Raw genomic sequence first — 956 nt, 5'->3', positions numbered from 1 at the left:
AAAAATAAACAAGGGCGGGAGAGGCGAAAGTGCCTACGCAATATAAGGGACGAGTTGGGGGAATTGCGTGCGCGGGTGCGGTGCCGCTGGCGCGCCCGGCTCGAGCTGCTTGCCCTCGTGCGACGTCTTCATGATGAGCTTGCCCGCGCCTCCCGGCACGAGCTCGCGGAAGACCTCGGTGAAGTGCTTTGCGATGCCCTTGAACGTGCGCTCCATCGCCTGCTCACGCCGGCCGCTGTGAACGGCGTCTCCTCACACCTCCAGCTGTGAGCGTGCGCTCCGTCGCCTCGTCCTTCTTGAGGTCGAGGTGTTCGATGAGCGAGCGAATCGACTCCTCCGCCTTCTCCACCTGCAGTGTGCAGGCGCCGGGGTCGGGGCGGGGGAGCACGGTCTTGTGCAGAGTCCTCAGAGCAGCGCGTGGGTACGAGGGGATGCGAGGACAGTGAAGCGACAGTCGAACGCGGTGGAAGGCGGCGGAGTGCGCGTCCTCTCGAGCGCTGGCTGGACGGCAATAAGGCGTCTTCCGCTTCCGGGGGATGTGTGGGGGGGTGCGGTACGGGGAGAGAGGGGCGGAGATTCCGCTTCGAGGCGTCGGTCGCCTCGTCGCGCCGGTCGATCAGCTTGTCGCGCTGCTCGTTGAAGCTCTGGAACTGGTCGAGCGCCTTCTTATTGACGTGGCCGAGCTTCTGCAGCTCCTTGTTGCACTGCTCGATCTCGCCCATCAGCTGCTTGGACGAGAGCGCCCGCCGAGACTCGTCAAACGACTCCTATGCGGGCGAGATGCGGGGAGATATGGGGAGATATGGGGAGATATGGGGAGATGTGGGGAGATGTGGTGAGATGCGGGCGAGATGCGGGGAGATGCGGGGAGATGTGGTGAGATGCGGGGAGATGCGGGGAGATATGGGGAGATGCGGGGAGGTGTGGGGAGATATGGGGAGGTACGGGGAGATGCG

The 956-nt window shown here is 64.3% G+C and overlaps 1 protein-coding gene across 1 annotated transcript in view; it reads right to left on the bottom strand.

The window, feature by feature from the left end:
* Nucleotides 1-33: 33 nt before the first annotated feature.
* EMIHUDRAFT_218592 (hypothetical protein) overlaps nt 34-956 on the bottom strand; it is a gene marked incomplete at both ends in the record, with an annotated part of 8,473 nt that continues 7,550 nt past the window's right edge. Inside the window, 3 exons of the mRNA XM_005759271.1 lie at nt 34-219; nt 257-349; nt 558-752. Coding sequence (XP_005759328.1) covers nt 34-219; nt 257-349; nt 558-752 — 474 coding nt within the window. The remainder of the gene's footprint in view (nt 220-256; nt 350-557; nt 753-956) is intronic.

Source organism: Emiliania huxleyi (assembly GCF_000372725.1).
Source record: "Emiliania huxleyi CCMP1516 unplaced genomic scaffold EMIHUscaffold_80, whole genome shotgun sequence".
Classification (NCBI taxonomy): Eukaryota; Haptophyta; order Isochrysidales; family Noelaerhabdaceae; genus Emiliania; species Emiliania huxleyi.
Note: the sequence above shows the minus strand (reverse complement) of the source record. Positions and strands in the feature narration are given on the sequence as shown.